Raw genomic sequence first — 22,267 nt, 5'->3', positions numbered from 1 at the left:
AACTTTCGTCTATCCAGCACATGCTCTCATGGAAAGGCAGAGTGAGACAAACTTTACCCTCCTCTCTTCCGTGTCTCTTTCCTATACGACAGGAGGACTTAAATCAAGGTCCTCCAGGATTCTGGGATCTCTCTCTCTCTCTATCTCTATCTCTGTCTCTCTCTCTCTCTCTACGGAATCTCGTTCTGTCGCCAGGCTGGAGTGCAGTGGCGCAATCTCGGCTCACTGAGACCTCCGGACTCTCTAGTTCAAGCGATTCTCCTACCTCAGCCTCTCGAGTAGCTGGAATTACAGGCAGATGCCACAACCCCCAGCTAATTTTTGTATTTTTGGTAGAGACGGGGTTTCCTCATGTTGGCCAGGATGGTCTCGAGAGAGAGAGAGGGAGCCGGGCATGGTGGCTCACGCCTGTAATCCCAGCACTTTGGGAGGCCGAGGCGTGTGGATCTCGAGGTCTGGAGATCGAGACCATCCTGGCTAACATGGTGAAACCCTGTCTCTACTAAAAATACAAAAAATTAGCCGGAAGCGGTGGCGGACGCCTGTAGTCCCAGCTACTCAGGAGGCTGAGGCAGGAGAATGGCATGAACTCGGGAGGCGGAGCTTGCAGTGAGCCGAGATTGTGCCACTGCACTCCAGCCTGGGCGACAGAGCGAGACTCCCTCTCCAAAAAAAAAACGTAAGAATGGTATTTCTTAGGTTTTCTTCTAGGATTTTTCTACTTTGAGGTTTCCTTATATATTATTTCATTGCAGGTGACAACCAACCAGAGACTAATCATTACAAGTCAAGAAAGGGAATTTATTGTTTGCCAGGAAAAACATCCAACACAAAAGAATTAGCAAAGGAGGTTCCTGAGTGTCTCTTTCTGTAAAGCATGTGGCATTGTTCTCTGCAGAGTTCAGTAAACATTTTTCTGAAAAGGGCTAGAGAGATATTAAATACTGTAGGCTTTTAAGCCAAGAGGCAAAACCCATGGTATTATGTAGGTGCACATGTAAGCAATGAGAAAACAAATTTCTATACCATTTTCATTGATGAGATCCTAAATTAACAATAGTAACTGGGTAGAACCTCTCAGGTCGTAAATGTTCTTTGCATTGAGAGTCTAGATCTGCTCACCTAGGCTCCCTGGTACGGCCCTCCCTTCCCTCCCCACAGGCCATTTCCTCCCTGCGTCCCTCAGATGAAGAGTTCCATACAAAAGACCTACTCCCCTGAGAAGCAGTGAAGTGCTCCTGGGACCCAGCAAGGCCACACAAATCAAGGAGTGGGTGACCTCACCCAGGCTTCAGCTCAGAGCTGATTTTGAGATCACCTTTGCAAAACGACATCGTGCTGGGAGATGTCATCAGGACAAGGCCATAGATGTGGCTGTTAAAGGAGGTGAGAGGAGAGATGTCCAGGGGGAGAAGTGGCCAAGCACCAACACCTCTGCATCTAACCTCACAAAAGACTAAAGGGGATGCAGAAATGGAGATGGGGGAATGGAAACCTCTTTCAAGCAAGGCTTTGAGGCTTGGTACTGATCTCTCTTCTTCCTCCTGCAACCTACCGCACCTGCAGTTTTCTCACCTCAGTGATGGAAACTCCATCCTTACATAAGCTCAATCCAGAAATCTTAGAGTTTTCTTTGACTGCTGATCTGTCTCTCACACCATATGGCTGATTAGCCAAGAACTCAAGTTATCTTGAACTGTCAGGCGTGGACCTTAATCCACACCACCCTTTTCTCCCTAGTTTAGGAATCTTGGCAAGTCATTTCTCCTGATAAAGACAATAGCATTTCCTTGAAATTGCATGATTTCAGTCCTTCCTAGATTCATGACTCACTTAAGAGCACTGTTTTGTTTGCTACCATTTTCCCCTATTTTTATTTCATACCTGTTTGATCTGCACTCTTTCCTATATGGCAAGCAAACCAGCTCAGGTGTGCTTTCCTAATCATAGAATTAACAATAATAGCAGCCTTGGTAACAACTTATTTCTGGCCACAACACCAGGCAAATGTCACAGGATTTAATAGGTAGAGGATCTTAGGATCATCTGTATTGCTTGATGTTATAGACTGAAGTGTTTCCCTGTGAATTCGTATGTTGAAAGCTTAATCCCCAAGTTGACTGTATTGTGAGATAGGGTTTTTAATGTGGTAATTAATGTTAATGAGATCATACAAGTGGGGCCCTAATCTGGTAGGAATGGTGTCCATATAGGAAGAGGAAGGGCATCAAAGAATCTCTCTCTTTCTCCACGCAGGCACAGAGGAAAGACTATGGGAGGACACAGCAAGAAAGTGGCTTTCTGCAAGCCAGGAAGAGAGGCCTCCCCAGAAACCAACCCTGCTACCACATCCAACCTCACAAAGGACTCAAGGAGAACTTCTGGCCTCCAAAACTTTGAGAAAATGTCTATTGTTAAGCCACCCAACCTTTGTTATCTTTCTGTGGCAGCCTGAGCTGACTAATACCCTTGGTAGATGGGCGGCATTCACCTAATTGGGCTACATGATGTGAAATTAAAGTACCTTTAGCAATAGGCACCATCTAATTTCGATGTATAGATATTGTGTCTTTCGCATTGATATTGCCTCTCTTAGTTGTATGTATATTGATGCATGGGGCTAGGATTACAAGACTAGTCAAAATAGGAAGAAAGAAGAGAAAGGTGGTGAAGATATCAAGTTCCATAATTGCATCCTCTACCCACATCCTGTTCTTAGAATCTTTTCCACTGGAGGCTGCACCTGTGTACCTTCAACTTCAATCTGAGCACACAATTATTTATACAAGCAAGGCAACTTCTCCAATTTTGCCTATCACCTGCTTGGAGAAACAAGTATTTCAGTCACCAATTTGAATATTCATTGAGATAACTGTTCGGAGTTTGACAAAAAATGTGGCATCTCTCTCTATTGTTGCCTTCTCCTGGGTCAACAATGCTGTCTGTACTCTGCTGGTTCGCATTTGACCACAAACTGGAGTCCCAGCAAATCTTAGCCCCTTGGGAAGCCTATTTTAAGATAGTCCCTATCTCAAACTTGTTTTAAGACTAGTATGCTGATTGAGAAGAAGGAGCCTTATTGTAAAAATTTAACTAGAGCTGGCGTGAACCCGGGAGGTGGAGCTTGCAGTGAGCCTAGATCACGCCACTGTACTCCAGCCTGGGTGATAGAGTGAGACTCTGTCTCAAAAAGAAAAAAAAAATTTAACTAGAGCTGCAGGTGACAGCTGTGAGTTTCAGTACAGGTCTGGGCCCAGGTTTCCCTTGAGCACCAAATGAATATGCTCCTTTGCAGGGTTCTTCAAGGTGCTCATTATTTCTATCTCATAGCCTCAAAAAAAGTGATCAGCTAACAGAATTTGTGTACTATCCTGAAGAGAAATTAGTCTAGAAATAGAGAAGATAAAGAATTTATAAAATAGATTCTACAGTTGTTTAAGATGTAGAAAGCTGCAAGAGACAGTTGTTCCACTCTAATGACAAGAGAAAGCTGTATGGTCTGCAAAATCATATTTGTTTTGATCCCACCAGAGCTGAAGTTTGAAGGCCACTAGATCAACTGAAGTCCAAAGCATGAGAACCGCCACCAAAGAAGGACAAACACATGAACCAGTTTGCTTCCAGATAATGGAAGAAAAAGATGGCAGCCATAAATGTTGGTTGGAGAAAGTCACTGAAGTTTTCATCATTTCTTAAAGGCCAAGTGTGAACTATTGTGACAGCTTAGAATCTATGCGAGTCCCAGATACATAGCATGTTTTTGCTCATTTGCCAAGTCTTTTCCTCCCACATTTCCTGAGTGCTGACAAGAAACATGTGTCAGGGAAAGAGAATTTCTTGAGCTTCCCTCAGTGGTATAGGCATATAGGTCATGATTGGCCACCACCAGAGTACAGGCACAAAACCTGGTCGCTTCTCTCACATGAAACAAAAGGCATCTGCCACTGATGTTGGAGGAAGGAACCCTTCCTACCCTTGGTCCCAGGTATAGGTCACCTGCTGAGTAGAGTTAGACACAAAAGCTACCTATACTAGACAAGGAGAGGAGAGTTACTCTTTCCCAAGACTTCCCATCATTGAAAGGTAGAGTTCCACCACCCCAAGGGGATGTCACAGGAACACTAGGACTCAGGCACCCATGGCCTGAGGTTTGGTACACATTCAATGCAGTCAGTAACTTTAGTTGGTTTCAACCAATCATTTGAATTGGTTGCAGATCCTTTCCTTTAATGAAGAAAAACTCTGATATGGGTACAAAGTTTCCATGTTTGGGACAGATTGGCCTTGTCCTTTAGGAAATTATATGAATTGGGATTTCTCTCAACCTAGTTGTGTTTACCATTATTAAAATTAAGCAACATTCACTTGGATTAAGTGGTAATAAAAAAATGATGTGAGACTTTCTAGTGATTTTTGAACCCAAGCCTTGTATGACTGTTGGGCCTTCATGTGTGTACTTGAAAACAATATATGTACAAATATTGCACTGGTTTGAAGATTTTAGTGGTGAAAGTGACCTAATCCGTAATCAGTAGAAACCAATCGGCTGGGCGCGGTGGCTCACGCTTGTAATCCCAGCACTTTGGGAGGCCGAGGTGGGCGGATCACGAGGTCAGGAGATCGAGACCACGGTGAAACCCCGTCTCTACTAAAAATCAAAAATTTAGCCGGGCGTGGTGGCGGGCGCCTGTAGTCCCAGCTACTCGGAGAGGCTGAGGCAGGAGAATGGCGTGAACCCGGGAGGCGGAGCTTGCAGTGAGCCGAGATTGCGCCACTGCACTACAGCCTGGGTGAGAGGGAGAGACTCTGTCTCAAAAAAAAAAAACAAAAAAAAAACCAATCTTGGAAATATGTGATTATGCTCTTTTAAAATAGCTGAAAAGAGGGCCCAGTGTGGTGGCTCATGCCTGTAATCCCAGCATTTTGGGAGGCCAAGGTGGGTAGATCACCTAAGGCCAGGAGTTTGAGACCAGCCTGGCCAACACCGCCAAACGCCGTCTCCACTAAAAATACAAAAATTAGTTGGGGGTGGTGGTGCATGCCTGTAATCCCAGCTACTTGGGAGGCTGAAGCATGAGAATCACTTGAACCTGGTAGGTGGGGGTAGAGCTTGCAGTGAGCCAAGATCCTGCTACTGCACTCCAACCTGGACAACAGAGGGAGACTTTGTCTCAAAATAAATAAATAAATAAATAAATAAATAAATAAATAACATAGCTGAAAAAATTACTGTGTGTTTATTCTCACTTTGTCCTTGTTTTGTTGTGTGGTGTTTAAAGAAAAGGAGATTATTTATCCCCATACTAAATTTCCAAAACTGTTCTTTGCATTTACCGTTTTGTTAAATGATGGAGAGAAATGTTAATTGTCTTACTTTGATAAGTTTGGCATAGGCCCTGTCACATTTTTGATGCTTTTGGTCATGGTTCTGTGATTAGAATGCTAGCAATTAGGTATATGCAAGGAGTATCCTAATCGCTTTAATACAAGGGTTTGAAGTGCTTCAGGCAGTAACTACTGGATACCAAATCACAGTGTTTTCATTTGTGACGTGTTAGAGAGAAATAGGACTTCCTGCAGTACCAATGTCCTATTAACTAATCCCGTGGTTTTAGCTTACAGGGCTTTGACTCCTGGGTCTGAAAAAAGGCACCTACTCTTGCTAAATCTTGAACATTGATGCCAATCAATGCCTTGTCTTCAGACCCTGGAGAAGATGACAACCAAAATGAACTGCTTTCATGAGACACAAAAGCAGAAATTGAAACCATTCAATCCATCTAGGCCCAACAATCCCACATGCACCTCTCTTCTGCCTCATACCCCCCGCTTCCTCTAGGCAGAAGAGATGGGCACATGAGATTTGTAAGGTCGGAGTTTGAGGAATAAGTTTAGTTCAGAGATTTTCTCTTCTTTAATTTTCTTTGTTTTCTTTCTTTCTTTCTTTCTTTCTTTCTTTCTCTTTCTTTTTCTTTCTCTTTCTTCTTTCTCTTTCTTTCTTTCCTTCTTTCTTTCTTTCTTTCTCATCTCTCTTTCTTTCTCATCTCTCTTTCTTTTAGTCTTTTTGGTAGAGACAGGGTTTCACTACATAGCAAAGATGTAAAAGCCAGCCAGGCTCACAATAGCATCAAGAAATATCAACTACATAGAAAACATGTGAAAGCCAGACAGGCTCAGCTTCAAATCCCAACACTTTGGAAGGCTGTGGCAAGAGAGTCGTTTGAGCTCAGATGCTTGAAACTAGCCTAGGCAACATAGTGAGACTTATCTCTACTGAAAATCAGAAAAATTATCTGGGTGTGGTGGTGTGAGTCTGTAGTCCCAGGAACTCAGTGGATGAGGCCCTAGGATGTCATAGGCCTGAGAATTCCATGCTGCAGTGAGTTGTGATCATGCCGCTGTACTCTAGCCTGGGTGAAAGAGTGAGATCCTGTCTAGAAACAAAACAAAAAAAAATGCGATAGCCTGTATATTGAAGACTACCAAGTATTGCTGAGAGCAGTTAAAGACCTTTGGAAAAGAGAATGTTCCTCCTTGCATTTCAAGATTGCTTTTGTTTTGGGGGGACACTTGCTATTTTTTAGGAATATGAAGTTCTCCTTAGCCATTCTTGTAAAAAAGGCCACTTTTTGATAGGATTGTATTGAATCTGTGGATTGCTTTGAGTTGTATTTTTATCTTAACCATGTTACAACTTCCAATCCATGGACAAAATATGTCTTTCCATTTATTTAGGTCTTTCTTAATCTCCATAAGCAATGTTCTGTAGTTGTCTGTGTACAAGTACTGCATCTTCTCGAACAAATTTATTCCCAGGCATATTATTCTTACGGGTGCTATTATAAATGAAATCATTGTGTCAATTTTCTTCCCAGATTGTTCATTGCTAACACAAGTGATTGTTTGCTGAAAGTTTGCTGAATTAGCTTACTAACTCTAGTAGTGTGTGTGTGTATGTGTGTGTGTTTGTGTGTGTCTGGTGTCTGGGTGCATGTATGTATGTTTGCATTTGTATTATTTGGGATTTTCTATATATTGGATCACATCATCTGCAAATTGAGATAATTTTGTTTTCTTTTCAAAAATATTTTTCTCATGTTTATTTTTGAAAGATAATTTGGCCAGGTGTAGAATTGAAGGCAATAGTTTTTCTTTTTTTAATTACTTTAAAACTGTTGCAAACTTCTTGTTTGTCAAGTATCCTGTGAGAAATCTTATGCCATCCTTATATTTAGTCCTCTATATTTAACATGTTCTTTCCCCTTTTATTACTTTTAGAACTTCCTCTTTATCAATGGTTTTGATGGATTTGATTAAGATGTTCCTTAGTTAAGGTTCTTCATGTTTCTTGTTCTTAGGATAATCATATTTCTGTAATATTTGAAGTTTATCGTTGCCATGAAGCTCCTTAATCTTTCATCCAGTATGTTTTAAATATCTTTGTCTCTCTTCTCCACTACACGCCCTTCAGGGATTCCATTTAGCCCTATACTAGGGTGTTTAAAGTTTTTATGCTGATGGTCCTTTCATGTTTTCAAGTAATTTGTTACTGTGTGTTTCATTTATGTTAGTTTCAACTTCTATTCCTTCTAGCTCAATAATCTTCTCTTCTGCAATGTTTAATCCAGTGCCTTCTTCCATTTCGGACTGTAAATCATAGTTTTTATCTACAGAATTTGATATTTAAAAAATCTTCAACCTCTCCATTTAATTAAAATACAATTATAACTGCTCTAATGTTCTTTTCTGCTATTTCCAACATGTGTGTCAATTTCAACTAGATTATTAGATTCTTCATTACGTGTCATGTTTCCTTGCTTCTTTGGCTGCTTGATATTCTTTTATTTCATTTTATTTTTTGGGATGGAGTTTCGCTCTCGTTGCCCAGGCTGGAGTGCACTGGTGTGATCTCAGCTCACTGCAACCTCTGCCTCCCAGGTACAAGCGATTTTCCAGGTACAAGTGATTCTGTGCCTGGGCAAGTCATTGACTTTCACTGGGATTTTTTTTCCCCACATCTAGAAGCTTAAGTTGGCAATTAATTTTCTCAAAGAAGTTGTGTGAAATTAATGAGACCTAAAAATTGCATCTTTAAAATGATAGCTAATCTTTATTAGTTATAGTGTTCATGCTGGGTCAGGTACTGTTTTAAAATCTTAATGGATATTAACTAATCGAATCCTCATAAGTCCATGAGGCACATTCTATTATCCCTGTTTTATAGAGGAGGAAACAGACTTCTGAAAGTAAGTAACTTGTCCAAGCTAACATAGCTAATAAGTAGCAGATCCAGTATCAACCTAGGCAGTATAGCTCCTCTGTTTCCTCCACTGTGTGCCATTGGTTAGTACAGAAATAGAAACCATCGCTATGATAGCAAATATAGTGTTTAGTATGCCTTTCAGCTGATCGTTTTATGCTTCCCCCTATAAAGTTACACTGGGGAGAAAACAAATAAATGAACTGAGTGTCCATTTATCCTCATCTAACATTAATTGTTACATGCCCTGAACAAATAGGAAAAAGACTTATTTCAGAAGACAATATGTATGCAAGTGGCCACTAGAGATAGTTTTCTGTATGGTTTGTATTCATTCCTGGGACATGTATTTAGAGACTTCTGTGTTCCAGGCTTATGCTAGATCTGGTAAAACAAAAATGAGTAAAATATGATACTTATTCTCAAGAATCTCACACTCCTTCTTCTATGATAGATTCTTACAAGCCCTTTGATATTTAGTAGAGGCAGTTCTTTCCTCCAGAAACTTACAGTGTCCCTTCTGCATTAGGATCTTAGTGCAACATTGCTCTGCAAACTTGGACCAGGGCACAGTGAGATAGCAGAGGAGCTGTGCCAGCATCTACAGCGAAAGGAAAGGATGCTGCAGGACCTTCTAAGTGATCGAAACAAACAAGAACATGAAATGGAGATTCAAGGCCTGCTTCAGTCTATGAGCACCAGAGAGCAGGAAAGCCAAGTAAGGATTAATGCACAGATCAGAAAAGTATCACATAGTGCATTTATAGTCTGCAACTAGGAAACATTTGCAGACTGTAGATGTGTGTATATTTATATATTTTACAGTCAACTCTGTTAGTTTCTTTCCTTCTATTTATTACCTAGACCACAGTTTTATTTATTTATTTACTTATTTAGAGGTGGGGGTCTCGCTGTTTTGCGCAGGCTGGTCTCAAACTCCTGGGCTCAAGCAATCATCCTGCCTTGGCTTCCCCAAATGCTGGGATTATAGGTGTGAGCTGTTGCACCTGGCCTTAGACCACAGTTTTACATTAATCATCAAAGTATGAAACATTTCTTGAAAACCTTGTATTTGGAAGGGTGCCTAAACAATACATGTATCCATTAACTTCACTACATACATTTTGTTTTCCTTAATAATCTGATCATTTTGAGAGAAAGGAGTAGGGGTTGTGAGTGTTTTGATTTTGATTCTAAATTATTAAGACTTGAGTGATATTTTGCATTTCCAGTAAAGGTATGGGAAAACTTACACTCAACATGTTTTTTCTTAGTTTTTGTAAAATCTGAGTTATCTTAAGAGGGAAAAAAGATTGCATTTTTCAGAGGTCATGATGAGAATAAACAATCTCATAATAGTATGGGGTCTATTAATTTCACAAATTTAAGAAGTAAATTCTTTTTTTTTTTCAAGAAGAGAGAAGATGGTGCAAGCCTTAATGGAAAGAAATTCAGAATTACAGGCCCTGCACCAATATTTAGGAGGGAGAGACTCCCTGATGTCCCAAGCACCCATCTCTAACCAGCAAGCTGAAGTTACGTCCATTGCTCCCCCCACCTTGGAGAACAGACTGATCAAGTAAGAACTATAGACTTAGATAATTCATGCTGATTCCATTTCCTTTTTACATTTGAGGTGTAAGTTTGATAATTTTAATACTAAATTCTGACAATATTCTCAGTACTGTCATTGTGGTCATAGTTCCTGCATCTTCCTAACTCCCCCGACTTTTCCAAATTTTTAGGGTTCAATGCAGATACCTTCCAGAGATGATAGCACTTCATTGACTGCCAAAGAGGATGTCAGCATACCCAGATCCACATTAGGTAAGTATCAAATTTCATTTCATTAAGGGACTTTGTTTTTCTCTTGTTTTTCCTTCTAGTAATCTCCGTATCTATAGGTTTGGCCAAGAATCTTTTCTCTTCCTACCTTAATGGAACAAATAAGTTAGGAATTCCTCTGAAAGGCTGAAGAATTGTCCTTACCTTATGTTGAGTTGAGGTCATTGCTCTCGGTTCACAATTTGGCCCAGAGAAACTCTATCATTATTCTCCTTTTCAGATAGCTTTGCAGGGATTCAGAAATGCAGGAGGTAGTGGTTCCAATCCTGCACAGCAGGGCCATGAGCTGACACCTTTTTCCGGGTATCTTTCAAGTCTGAGGCCACTCACTGTAACTTGATATCACCTACATGAAACTGTTAGGAAGGGTAGGCAGTGTACATTGAGTTATTTGCCAAGCCTAGCCCCATTCAGGGGATGGTTTAGAAAAGTCTTACAAGTAGTCATTCTCTAGTAGGAAAGCTTTACACTAATCAAAGAGTAAAAGAATGTTGGATTTGTTTTATTTATTCTTTATTTGCCTTTTTAAAAAAGTGTACTTTTCCCTAAAGTTTTTTATTTTGGAAATTTCAAACCTACAGGAAAGTGGCAAAAATAGTATAGTGAATACTCACAGACATTTTTATTCAGACTTACCAGTTATTAACAATCTGTCACATTTGCCTTTTTTCTTTCTATTACACACACATATGTAGTTGTAATGTATTTTCTGAACCATTGGGGAATTTCTTAGAGAAATCATGACACTTTATTCCTGAAAACTTCAATGAATATTGCCTAAGAACAAGGGCATTCTCCTACATAGCTACAATATAATTATCACACTCAGAAAATTTAACCTTGATATAGGCTTAGTATCTAATATACAGTCCACATTCAGAGTTCCTGTTGTCCCCATAATGTTCTGTGTAGCTACTTTGGTTTCCCCCAACCCAGGGGTTATGCATTGTGCTTAGTTGTCATGTCTCTTAGTCTCTAATGTAGAACAATTGTCTAGCTTTTTTTTCTTTAGTGAGATTCGCATTTTTTTTTCTTGTTAGCTGGATATATTTCTTTTCTTTTTCTTTTTTGTCACAGAACACTCTTTGCAGTAGAGGAAACTGGCATTGCAGTCTGGTGGTATAATGGCTTATTCACGTAAAACAGTACATGTTCATCCTTTAGCGCAAAAAGTCCTAATGGCATGTACCCTATTAAAATTCAGGACATTTCCAGTATTATCTCTCTCTGTTTTTCTTTGTCATCTTTTTTTTTTTTAAAAATAAACATTTTCAAGGTTTGTCCAAAAGAAGGCCCTATGGGTTCTTGGCTAGCAGAAGACAATTCCAGAACAGCTGTTGCACACTTGGACTATCATCTTCTCCAGGCTGGCAGTTGATACCTTATTTTTTTCCAACTAATTTTTATTTAAAAAAATTTAAAAATGCTCCAGCTATCAGTTTTACAAAATCTCTAAGGGAAACAGAAGAGCAAGGTGACGAGGTAAAAAACACCTGAGGTAGCTTTTTCTGTGTGTTTTTCCCATTAAAAAAATCTGTAAATTTAATGCCCTGGGCCAACAACCTTGGTAAATTTCTACTTTCCCCCACATTTTTTTAAAAAAAGAAATCATTTTGCTGAATATTGATGGCTTATACACCAAAATGCAAAAAGACAAAATACATTCTTTCATTGTGGAATTTTTTCTTTGTTTGGTTGATTGGTTGGTTTGATGGGTTCCTGTTTTCCTCTTCCAAAATGCTAGGACAAGTACCATTGCCTCTTGTTCTTTTGAGTAACCAAGTGTAAATTGAGGCTGGTTTGTGTGTTTCGCTTTTGTTCCTTTCCTGTGATGTGATACTCAGAGCACTGCTTTGCCTGAGAGGGAATGAGGTGCGTAGATACGGGATTGAGATGGAGGGATGAGGGAATTCAAAAGAATGGAGATGAAGAAGAAGGGTAGGGGAGGGAGGGGAGAGATAAACAGAGAGAGACGGAGAATTATATAGCAGTATGCAAAAATCCAGTGTAAAACCTGTGAAGCAAAGAGAAATGGGTGTAGGAACTAGACAGGCATGAGGAGTGACAGAGTTTCCTCTTCAAGGAGATGGTATCCCTTCTGTTGACATACACAGGTGATCCAGAACTGCTGTGAGTGTCCTTCCTTTGAGATTTCCCCCTGGGTGAATTTTGTGTGGGTGGCCTCAAAGCTCCTTTCTATACTGTGAGACCTCCCAAAGAAAGACTTTATTCTTCAAAGTCTAGAAAAGCCTGCTTTCTCTTTAAAAAGAAAAAAAATTAACGATTGATTAAAAATTGTAGATGAGTTATTTGAGATATTATTTCTAAAATACCTTACTGCTGCAGGCACCCTGTGTAACCCACAGGCCACATATCTTAACATCTTCCCCTTCTAATATGTACACACACGAACAGAGACGACTTGTTACAAAAAACAGATGTGCATTTTGCTTGGCTTTGAACACATTCACCTATGTTAGTTCAACTAAAAGGGATAGCATCGTGGGAGTTAAGGAGAGATCCGAGTAGATGGTGAAGTGGATGGCTGAAGCCTGCAGAAGCCCTGGGGGGCTGAGGGGCGGGCCCAGTGGTTCTGGCAAACCTGGCTGAGCTTCCCCACCCCTCCTCGGCCCCTGGAATTCTCAGGGCCTCTGCAGAGTCCCTGGCTGCCTCCGCAGACTTCTCATTCCTCAGATGGTCTTTGGTTTGCTCCCGATCTGGCTGGCTGTGTTTGGTCTCATTCTGTCAGGTGTTGGAAGGGCTCCATTCATCCGTTGTTTTGCTGGTGCCTGTGGGAGGCTCACTTGCTGCGCTGTGAGGCGACTCCCTGAGGGTATTTCTGCTCCTGCTGCTTCACCTGTTGTGGAATTTCCCTGATCCTGCACTGTGCAGTCTGGCAAGCAAAGAAGTGTCCGATAATTCTGATGACCACTTCCTCATTTTCATCTGGCATTTGGTCATGAGGCACGATGACTTCTTCACTGGTTAAGTTCTGCAGTTCATTCACGGTCTTGCCACCTTTGCCAATCACCCGGCCAGCTGTGGAAGAGGGCACTCTGATATGGGCTTCCAGCTTCACTTCTTCTTTGGGGTTAAAGAAGTTTTCTTCTTTCAGTTTCCCAAAGAACCATCCCTAGGCCTTGAACTGGGCTTCCGGTGGCCGGGTGATGATGACCATCCTTTCGCTGACGTCTGGGCCTTCCGCAGGGGCGATCTTGATGGAGGCTGCGGCGAATCTCTCCAGCTGTTTGATGTGTGCTCCCTTCTTCCCGATCATGGCGCCCACAGCCTGGGTTGGGATGAAGAGATTCACAAGCTCCTGCTCTGAATAAGAGTGATAATGCGGGAACGGGCCAAACTGGTGATGGGGGTACGGGCTGGAGAAGTATCCGGAGTGCGTATTAACAACCAACATATAATTTTCAAAGGTCTCACGCAGCTTCTTCATAATCTCTATCTCAGCACTGGCACAGGCCTCAAACTGTGCCCTTCACAGTGATGGTTCTTTCCTGGTTGTATATGCTCAAATACTGCAAAGATGAGATTGCTATCTTGGTCCCTGTTTCATGTTCAATTTTCTTCAAATGTCTGCCTTCTTTTCCAACCAAGCCATTGTGGGCCAAGATTTTCAGAGGAATCTCTTCGGCTAGTTTGTTCTCATATGCCTCTTTCTGCGTGATTTCAAGAATCATGTGACATGCTTCAGAAGTCCCCCCTGGACTGGCATAGATGTGACAGGGTTCTCTGCAGCTCCAGAGTTCTCTTTTCTATGGATGTCTATCTGGGACTGGGTCTGCTTAGTGATGTTCTTTATGGTCAAGCCCTCCTTTCCAATGATGGCACCAACAAACTGGGTGGGGACCAGGATCCGCAGCAGGAAATCAATCTGTCTGGCCTGAGAAGCGCCCCCAGGGGTGTGGCCTTGCTCCCCGGGTAGAGTGGTCCCCACGCTGGGCTCGCTGAGGGGGCGAAGGGGAGCTCACCTCTTCATCCGGGATGTAGGAAATCTTGAAGGACTAGTTCTCAAACTGATGCCCGCTTAGCCTCTCCATGTCTATTTTCTTCTCTTGTTGCATATGTGACGTTGACAACAATGGTTTCTGTGTCTGTGTTGACTTGTTCCACATTCTCCACTGTTCCATATTGAGCCAAAAGTCCATCCAACACCTCCCACTGGAGGTGAGGGGGGATGTTTCGAATCTGAATTTTCCTGCTCAGATTTGTGTGTTTTGCAAATTTTGGAGACTGAGTAATGAACTTCCGTGATTTTCCCATGCAATTCCACTTTACCCGAGAGAGTCACGATGGCGCGGATGGCCCAGTTCTTGTCGGGGTAGTCCACGAAGGCGTAGCCCGAGACTTGAGCAGGACTTGCCCCGTGGGGGGCAGCTTCCTGTCCCCAAAGAGCTGCCAGAGGTCGTCGGCGGTGACGGCGGGGCTCAGGTTCCCCATGTAAAGATTGTTCATCATCCGTCTCTTCCCCGAGAGCCCGCGGCTCCCCCGGCCTGGTACCCGGCGCTCCTCGCCTCCTCCGCTGCCCTTCTCTCCTCCGCTGTCCTCGTCTCTCCTCCTCCTCCTCCGCCACCCCTCCCCGCCCTCCGCCCGCCGGCCACCCACCCCCACCCTCAGCCTGGCTCCCCCCACCACGGCCCCCCGGCCAGCCCGGGGGCAGAGGCAGAGATAGGCATTTTGAAGAATCCAGGCCAGATAATATTCCTCAATTGAGCTGTGATTGTTTCCTAATGGTGAGATTCGAGTTAAACATTTTTGGCAGGAGTACCATATGGATGACTTCCTCCCTCCCTCCCTCCGTCCGTCCGTCCGTCCTGCCTGCCTGCCTGCCTGCCTCCCGGTTTCAAGCGATCTTCCCGCCTCAGCCTCCCAAGTAGCTGGGACTACAGGCATGTGCCACCGTGCCTGGCTAGTTTTTTTGTATTTTTTCTTAGAGACAGGGTTTTGCCATGTTGGCCAGGCTGGTCTAGAACTCCTAGCCTCAAGTGATCCACCTACCTCAGCCTCCTAAAGTGCTGGGATTACAAGCGTGAGCCACCGCGCATGGCCTGGGTGACATCTTTTTTAGTGCATCACGTCATTGCATGATAATCAGTTTGTGTCATCCTTGGTGATATTAAATGTAGTCATTTGGTTAAGGTTGTAGCTGCCAAATCTCTCCATTATAAAAGGTTTATTTCCCCTTTAGTATATAAGTGAATCTGCTGGCTGAATTTAAACTACGTTGGTAGTTTAAAAATAGTGATTTTCAGGATTAGGCGCGGTGGCTCATGCCTATATCCCAGCACTTTGGGAGGCTGAGGTGGGCAGATCACTTGAGCTCAGGAGTTTGAGACCAGCCTGGCCAACATGGTGAAACCCTGTCTTTACTATAAAATACAAAAATTAGTCGGGCTTGATGGTGCATGCCTATAATCCCAGCTACTCAGGAGGCTGAGGCAGAAGAATCGCTTGAACCTGGAAAGCGGAGAGATTGCCCCACTGCACTCCAGCCTGGATGACAGAGTAAGACTCAGTCTCAAAAAAAAAAAAAATTATGATTTTCTGTTTGTAAAATTTCTTCTTTATTTATTGGTGGGTATTATTAATAAAGAAGAGCTGTCCTTTCCTTATTTCTATACTCCATTTGTTTTTATCAATATGGAGTTTTAAAAATCATTATATTATTGATTTTGGTCATTATTTCCTTTAATGCCCAAATTAACCCATATTGGTCAGTGGGAGCCTCATCAAGCTGTTTCTCTGAGCCTTTGCCATATCCCCATCAGTTTTTTTTTTAGCATAGTTTCATAGTTTCTGGCACAATAAGATGGTATATGATTACCTTTTACTTTACCTGCCTCAGTCCCAGAATCAGCCATTATCCTAAAGAGCTCCCCGGTTCCTTTTGGTGGGTAATGGCATTCAGAAACTATGATCCAGACACAAGATATGTTCATTGCTACATGAATGCCTTTTGCTTCTAGGCCCTTTCAAGAGAACAGAGCTAGCAATGAATATTTTTAAGTATGTATGTGCGTATTTGTATACATAATGAAGATTTGATACTGATTTCTGTAATTCCAATTTAACAATATAGGTTCTTTTTTCCCTCATTTCATATTTGTATCTCCTCGAGAGCCCTGGTTACTTATAGCATCAATATGTTTCAAAATATTTACACATTTGCAGAATATTATAATATGCAAAAGCAGTTTCAGAATTGCTAAATACCACCATCAATAATAAATGTATTAAGTAATGTTTAAGATTTTTTTGTAATTCTTTTTATCCTTAGGATATTTTGCACTGACAGGGTTCACTTAGAATAGTGAGTTCAAAAATTATTTGGATTAATTTTTTTATTATCTTCTGGGTAGTTTTATTATCTACTTGCTATATAGCTTTATTTATATTAGTATTCAATTTTAGACATTTTCTCTCTCATTAATTGTAAAGCTGACTTACACTTAAAAATTAAATATTTACACAGTTCAAAACTCCAGTATATAAAACAATATACTCAGATGTCCCATATTTCCCTATACATTCTCTCCTGTTTCCACTCATTTCCTGCAGGTAATCAGTTTCATTTCTGGGTTATTCTTCCTGTATATCTTTTTGCAAAAATAAGCAAATGAATCATCTGTGTATATGTGATGTATATATGTACATTCTTATATCCCCTTTTTCCTAATATAAAACCTACTACCTTAGATGTATTCTTAAGCACACAGCTTGTTTTACTTAACATATTCTTAGAATCTCAAAATCAGTCCATAAAAGTTCAAAAAGATCATCGTTATTCTTTTTTTACAGCAGTATATAGTGCCATCTGTGAATATACTATAGTTTATTCAATCTTTTCTTTATAGCATCTAGGATGATTGCAGTATTTTGCTACGATAAATAATGCTACAAAGAACAATCTGTGTATCTTTTCTTTTTTCTTATTATTGGAATGTGTCCTCTGTAAATTACTCAAAGGAGGCAGCAGATATCACATTATGTTAATAGCAATTAAAACTAGTGCTATATTTTCATTTTAGGAGACTTGGACACAGTTGCAGGGCTGGAAAAACAACTGAGTAATGCCAAAGCAGAACTTGAACTCACGGCTAACAAAGAAAGAGAAAGTCAGGTGAGTTTTCTAGTCAAGTCTTAATTTCTAAATCCCTTTTATTTTTTCTTTCAAAATAGTTTATATTTAAAAGCATATAATTCTCCAAGTGTAATATCTGAGTCCAAATGCCAGGTATGACTTTTTTCTTTATGGAGATGTTATTTTATATATACATTATCTCAAAAAAATGCTCCTGTTTTAAGATTGGGACCATTAAAACTTATTAAGTGCTGGAAAAATGTAACCCTCTCTCCTCGTTGCTAACTGGAATAAAATAATTGTAAAGGCCGGGTGCAGTGGCTCATGCCTGTAATCCTAGCACTTTGGGAGGCCGAGGTGGGCAGATCACTTGAGGTCAGGAGTTCAAGACCAGCCTGGCCAATATGACAAAACCCCGTCTCTACTAAAAATACAAAAATTAGCTAGGTGTAGTGGCGAGTGCCTGTAATCCCAGCTACTCGGGAGCCTCAGGCAGGAGAATCGCTTGAACCTGGGAGGTGGAGGTTGCAGTGAGCTGAGATCGTGCCATCACACTCCAGCCTGGGCAACAAGAGCAAAACTCCACCTCGAAGATAATAATAACAACAACAACAATAATAATAATAATAATTGTAAAGCACTAGTGAAAAAAGGAAGTGTTGTGTGATTGCTGCTTAGAGTTATGACATTAGACCCATGAAATCAGTTTTAGAAACATTAAACGAGAAATTTGAGTATAATCAGTGTTTATCAAGTATTCATGTGCAATGTACTGTGCTAGGTATTTAAATAAGCACTACTGCTCACAACTCTACACAAAGTAAGTGGTGTCGGCCCAATTATTATAGACGAAGAAGCTGAAACACTGATTTCTCTTTTAAAATGGGAGTGGAGAATAGTCATGTAACTAATAAATGCTAGAGCTATGATTCAAACTCAAGCCTTTTGTGACTTCACATACTTCCTAAGAAGATTCATTTCCTAGAGCACATTTTTCCCACCTTAAGCTTTAACTCTCTCTAGCGTAGAGTTCTCATCAATTTTTTTAGAAGAGGCCTTTAAGTCTTAGAGATTCTCTTCCCCCTGCCTTTCCTCCACAGCTAGTCGCGTATTCAACTATGATGTTGAAGAAATACTAGGACCACAGCGCAGAGTTACAGACTGAAACTAAAAGCTTATTTGTTGCTATGTTGGCATCTCTTTTAGAAGATCAGTCAGTGTCATAACTTCCTAAATTCAGTTTAGCTAGCTAGTTCAAATAGCTCCTTAGTTTTTTTTACCTTTTGCCATAGCTAGATCTATAATATAAAACCTGTGTTTGTATTTGTGATGGAATTATCATATTTTATCTTTTGATTTCATTACCATATTTCTGCTTCCAAACAGACTCATGTTTTATGACTCAATTAGTTTTCAGGATATGAGAATGTGTGGCATTTAAGAAATACCAGTTTAAAAATCCCCTAGCCTCCCTTCATTTTTGTGGTTCTACCTCAGCCGTTATCTGAGTATTCATATCAGATATTTTAGTTTCCACATCCTCTTCCTGTTTTTCTCACATTTATCAAATCCAGAGTAATGTTACTTTTTGATTCTGTCCTGTTTTCAGGATCATGAAATTGTAATGCCTATGAATAGATATTTTGAGTCAGTGATATTTAGCTATTGCTAAATTCCTTTGAAGGGTTTATTTAAAATAACTTGTCCTTACCATAAAGATTGTATGGATATTTGGTATCTACAGGAAAGACATTATAGCCTAGTGGCTCTGAGTCAGCTTCCCTGAGTTCACGTTCTGGATTTACCACTTACTAGCCAGCTCTGTGATTTTTTTTTAATTCTTTTTTTTTTATTATTATACTTTAAGTTTTAGGGTACATGTGCACAATGTGCAGGTTTGTTACATATGTATCCATGTGCCATGTTGGTGTGCTGCACCCATTAACTCATCATTTAGCATTAGGTGTATCTCCTAATGCTGTCCCTCCCCCCTACCCCCACCCCAAGCCCTGTGATTTTTGAACAAGCTCCTTAATTTCTCTCAGACTCAATCACTTTGTCTGTAAGTTGAAGAGTAGAAGAAGTCACCTTATGTATAAATAAAAGTGTAGTTATCTCATAGGATTGTTGTGAGGATTCACTCAATCTTTCATTAGCTATATGGGGACCTTCTCTAAGCTTGGGCTAGTGCTGGGGATGAGGTAGTGAATGAAATCAGTAAGGTCTCGGGCTCTATGTAGTTAATTTCTACTGGGGAGATACAGACAATAAATAAATAAACATTATAATTATAGAGTATAGTAAGTGATATGAGGGAAATGATAGAAAGCAACATGGATGGAGACCATCTTAAATAGGGTGGCCAAAGAAGTCTTCTCTGAGCAGGTGACACGTAACCTGGACCTAAGGATGAAAAGGAGGCAGCCCTGGGAAAGATATTACAAGCAAAGGGAGTAGTAGTTGTAAAGGCCGAGTCAAGAGAAAGTCTGGTGTTCCTAGAAGAGAAAAAGTCTAGTGTGCCTACGGAATCATGAATGGGCAGTAAAATGGCAGATATTAAAGTAGGAAAAGTAGGCAAAGTAGGCAGGAGCCAGATCACTCGGTTTGTTAAAAGGATTAAATATATACAAAGCATTTATTAGAGCCCCCGGGGCATAGTAAGTGTTAGCAGCTATGGTTATTATCAAGTTTTTTTTTTTTTTTTTGAGATGGAGTCTCGCTCTGTTGCCAGGCTGGAGTGCAATGGCGTGATCTCGGCTCACTGCAACCTCTGCCTCCCTGGTTCAAGTGATTCTCCTGCCTTAGCCTCCTGAGTAGCTAGGATTACAGGCACACACCACCACACTTGGCTAATTTTTGTATTTTTAGTAGAGATGGGTTTCACTATGTTGGTCAGGCTGGTCTCGAACTCCTGACCTCGTGATCCGCCCACCTCAGTCTCCCAAAGTGCTGGCATTACAGGCATGAGCCACCGTGCCCGGCCTATTATCATGATTTTTTAATGAACTTTGTCATAACCAAGTACATGTCATTTTCTGGTGAGAACACTGAAAGTTTAGGGCATGTAGTGCCAGCTTTTGGCAATATTTCTTCATAGGTGGTGGCGTGTTCTTCCATCAGGAGGCATATAATGTTTGGTGATCTCTCGTGATGTTAGCAGCTGTTGCTGTTTGATGCCTTATCCTTTAATTCATTAAGGGTTGCAAAATGGAGATATCCTAATGCTATCATTTTTTTCATCTGTTAGGTGAAATACATAAAAACCTCATCTCTTCTTGCTTCTGCTGCTAATGGTGACCATTCTTTTTCAGTATCATAATAAGCTTGTTAAACAAATTTGATGTGTTGCATAGTGCCAGCTAAAGTGGAAGACATTATTAAGAACAACTGTGACATCTTCCCATGAAACATCCTTTGTTACCATACTGCATGGATTATTGGTTTGATGCTGTAGAGCCCTATTCATGTTCTCATTTTCTTTTGCATTACTGGCTGATAGTGATATGAGATGCAAAAGCATTTGCCTCAGTGTTAAAAAGTAAACATGGCAGATACTGTTTCCTCTTTTCACAGATGGAACGTTCTGCTCTACAGTCCATGATGGCTGTGCAAGAAGAAGAGCTGCAGGTGCAGGCTGCTGATATGGAGTCTCTGTCCAGGAACATACAGATTAAAGAAGATCTCATAAAGGTCTTTCAACACTTTTTAAAGACCACTGGAAATGTTCACAGCTCAGAATACCTGTAGGGCCTCTTCAGACAATATTTGCACACATCGAATCCCTTGGCCAGTGATTATCCATATCCCACTTGAAAGTATAGGCAGAATATTTCAAGAGCATTTGTTCCCGTGCTCCTCTGCTGAATAATCCTTTTATTACTATTTTCACGTCCACACTTATTTTTTGACTTCTAGGACCTGCAAATGCAACTGGTTGATCCTGAAGACATACCGGCTATGGAACGCCTGACCCGGGAAGTCTTACTTCTTCGGGAAAAAATTGCTTCAGTAGAATCTCAGGGTCAAGAAATTTCAGGAAACCGAAGACAACAGGTAAATTATTGGAATATAAACCTTATTTATTTATTTACATTTTTTTGTATTCTTTTTTTTTTTTAGTAGAGATGGAGTTTCACCATGTTGGTCAGGCTAGTCTTGAACTCCTGACTGCAAGTAATCCATCCTCCTCAGCTCCTCAAAGTGCTGGAATTACATACAGGAATGAGTCACCACATTGAGACAAGGTCTCACTGTGTCACCCAGGCTGGAGTGCAGTGGTATAATCACGGCTCACTGCAGCCCCAAACTCTGGGGCTCAAGGAATCTTCCTGCCTCAGCCTCCTGAGTAGCTGGAGCTGCAGGTGCACACCACCACGCCCGGCTCAAACCTTATTTTTCTACTGTGAAATAAACCATGGTAAAGCTGTCAATCTCAGCTATTTCTGGAGGGTTAGTTGATGGTATTTCACAGAGAAACTGTGCTCTAAAGTTTCCTACTTTGGTCGGTAGCAGCTATAGATACCCCTTTTTGACATTTGTAGTTCTGAAAAGAGCAGCAGTTCTTTTGGACACATACCAATAGTTATCCCTCACACTCATACCTAAGTCACCTCCCTCACAACTGAATCTTTCTCTTTTATCTGCATTTAACCACGTTCAAATCTCTTCCAGTTAAAAAAAAAAAAAAAAAGAAAGAGAAAGAAACCCCTGCCTTTGCCCCAAATTTCTTTGTAGCTACAGCCCCATTTAACCTTTCTTCAATGCCAGACTTTTCCAAAAGACTTACTTGTCTGTATTCCCCGTCTCCATTATCATCTCTCTCACTAACTACTCACTCCACTGCATTCTGGCTTTTAACTCTATGTTAAACAACTCTGGTTATACATTATCATAGCTCATTATCTTTATAGCACTTATTACACTCACAATGACACACATCTATGATTTATGAATGTCTTTTTCCTCCACTAGATAGTAAGCTTTCCCCTAGAACCTAGAACAAAGTCTGTCCCATAGAAGGTGCTCAGTAAATATTAATTGAATGAATGAAGAATACTAGTAAGTCCTGT

The 22,267-nt window shown here is 40.9% G+C and overlaps 1 protein-coding gene and 1 pseudogene across 1 annotated transcript in view; one reads left to right on the top strand and one right to left on the bottom strand.

Annotated features, from left to right (window-relative positions):
• The window catches only part of PDE4DIP (phosphodiesterase 4D interacting protein), a 41,392-nt gene that overhangs the window by 141 nt on the left and 18,984 nt on the right, over nucleotides 1–22,267 (top strand). The window contains 8 exon segments of the mRNA XM_030823648.1: nucleotides 6,060–6,105; nucleotides 8,790–8,977; nucleotides 9,669–9,807; nucleotides 9,810–9,839; nucleotides 10,006–10,087; nucleotides 17,146–17,237; nucleotides 20,772–20,888; nucleotides 21,114–21,251. Coding sequence (XP_030679508.1) covers nucleotides 6,060–6,105; nucleotides 8,790–8,977; nucleotides 9,669–9,807; nucleotides 9,810–9,839; nucleotides 10,006–10,087; nucleotides 17,146–17,237; nucleotides 20,772–20,888; nucleotides 21,114–21,251 — 832 coding nt within the window.
• LOC100596783 lies at nucleotides 12,906–14,575 on the bottom strand (annotated as a pseudogene).

The sequence above is a fragment of the Nomascus leucogenys genome, chromosome 12, assembly GCF_006542625.1.
Source record: "Nomascus leucogenys isolate Asia chromosome 12, Asia_NLE_v1, whole genome shotgun sequence".
In the NCBI taxonomy this organism is placed as follows: domain Eukaryota; kingdom Metazoa; phylum Chordata; class Mammalia; order Primates; family Hylobatidae; genus Nomascus; species Nomascus leucogenys.
The sequence above is the reverse complement of the archived record's forward strand: the minus strand, read 5'-3'. Positions and strand labels throughout refer to the sequence as shown.